The following is a 1,206-nucleotide window of genomic DNA, read 5'->3' as shown; positions in this document are numbered from 1 at the left end:
TGAATATACTTAAAATTCTATGAATATACTTAGCACCAACTGGTCTATAATGGTTTCAGGACGCCATTCTCCATGAGGTAGATCTATGCCACATGTATCAAACACTGACTCATGTCATATAGTTCTGGCTGGGAGGGTAGACTAGATCTAGATCTTTTCCAAAAATTGCCTAAAAGTAGATTTTTTTAATATTATTATATTTATTAGATCGAGATCTAAATGTCAATTTCTTTATCACAGTCCAGTAAAGACCATCCTTATTTCACTTGCTCTCGTTTTCCTTCTTCTGTGTATTTGGTTCTGGCCTCCACAGCAAATACAAATCTACAACTACTATAATTCCAGCAAAGAGGGAAATATCAATAGTGAGGCTGTAGCCACTAATGCTGCACCACTGAAAATTTACAGCCAAGATGAATCCTTGGTCAACCTTCTAGGAAACCTAACCTTCAAGAATTATGGTATTGTCAGGAGTTCTGATCATTACGTATGGAAAGAAATTCGTATTTCATACGTGGAGGCACAGAATGTGTCAGGTCCATATTTGGGCTGGGCCGATATAGGTCATGCTAACTATCTGTATCATGATGTATCAGGTGATCTGACTCACCCTGCATCTGGAATGAGGAGTAGTGTACCACTAGGAGGTAAGTACAATACTGCACCAAGTCAAGTTGTCTTATAAGTATAATATGCAATATAAAAATGTGTTAAAGTTCATATTTTACTGCATGTGTGTAAATTCTGGTTCACAATTATGACACTAGCTCAACATTGAGTCAAAATGTGGGGGAGATTTGATCTTTTGATGCTCAATTGATGTTGAAATAGACTGGGAGTCTATTCCAGCATCAACGTTGTGTCATGCTAGCATCAAAATGTGAAACTGCCTTAAGCTAATTGATGTTGCATATAGGTATTTCCACTGGCAATATTGAACTTCGTGGTGATGGAACATTTCATGAATGGAGCATCTTCAATCAGTACCCTGCTGGAGCAGCCAAAATCCAAATCATTGATGATGTCTTCATGGGTATTAGAACAGTTGTCCAGGGCCAAGAACCAGTGTCCATTGTACTACAGACCCAACCCAGCAACCAACAACTACCTGCAGTAGAAGCCCTGAAATACCAGGGTGAGCTGTAAGATAATATATGCTGGTACAGTGACTGAACATGTATTCAACACACATTATCTACAATCAAA

The 1,206-nt window shown here is 38.4% G+C and overlaps 1 protein-coding gene across 1 annotated transcript; it reads left to right on the top strand.

Moving 5' to 3' along the window:
- Window positions 1–72: 72 nt before the first annotated feature.
- LOC109581955 (uncharacterized) lies at window positions 73–1,146 on the top strand. The gene is made up of 3 exons (XM_019996467.1): window positions 73–77; window positions 208–647; window positions 917–1,146. Exons 1-3 carry the CDS (start codon window positions 73–75, stop codon window positions 1,144–1,146), a joined length of 675 nt encoding a protein of 224 aa, XP_019852026.1.
- Window positions 1,147–1,206: the final 60 nt, after the last annotated feature.

This window comes from Amphimedon queenslandica, unplaced genomic scaffold (genome assembly GCF_000090795.2).
Source record: "Amphimedon queenslandica unplaced genomic scaffold, v1.1 AMPQUscaffold_13409, whole genome shotgun sequence".
Classification (NCBI taxonomy): Eukaryota; Metazoa; Porifera; class Demospongiae; order Haplosclerida; family Niphatidae; genus Amphimedon; species Amphimedon queenslandica.
This window is presented reverse-complemented; position numbering and strand designations above follow the sequence as displayed.

Coding starts and splice junctions, on each gene's coding strand:
- LOC109581955 (XM_019996467.1), top strand. Junction 648..916: donor GAGTAGTGTACCACTAGGAG/GTAAGTACAATA, acceptor TGTTGCATATAG/GTATTTCCACTGGCAATATT.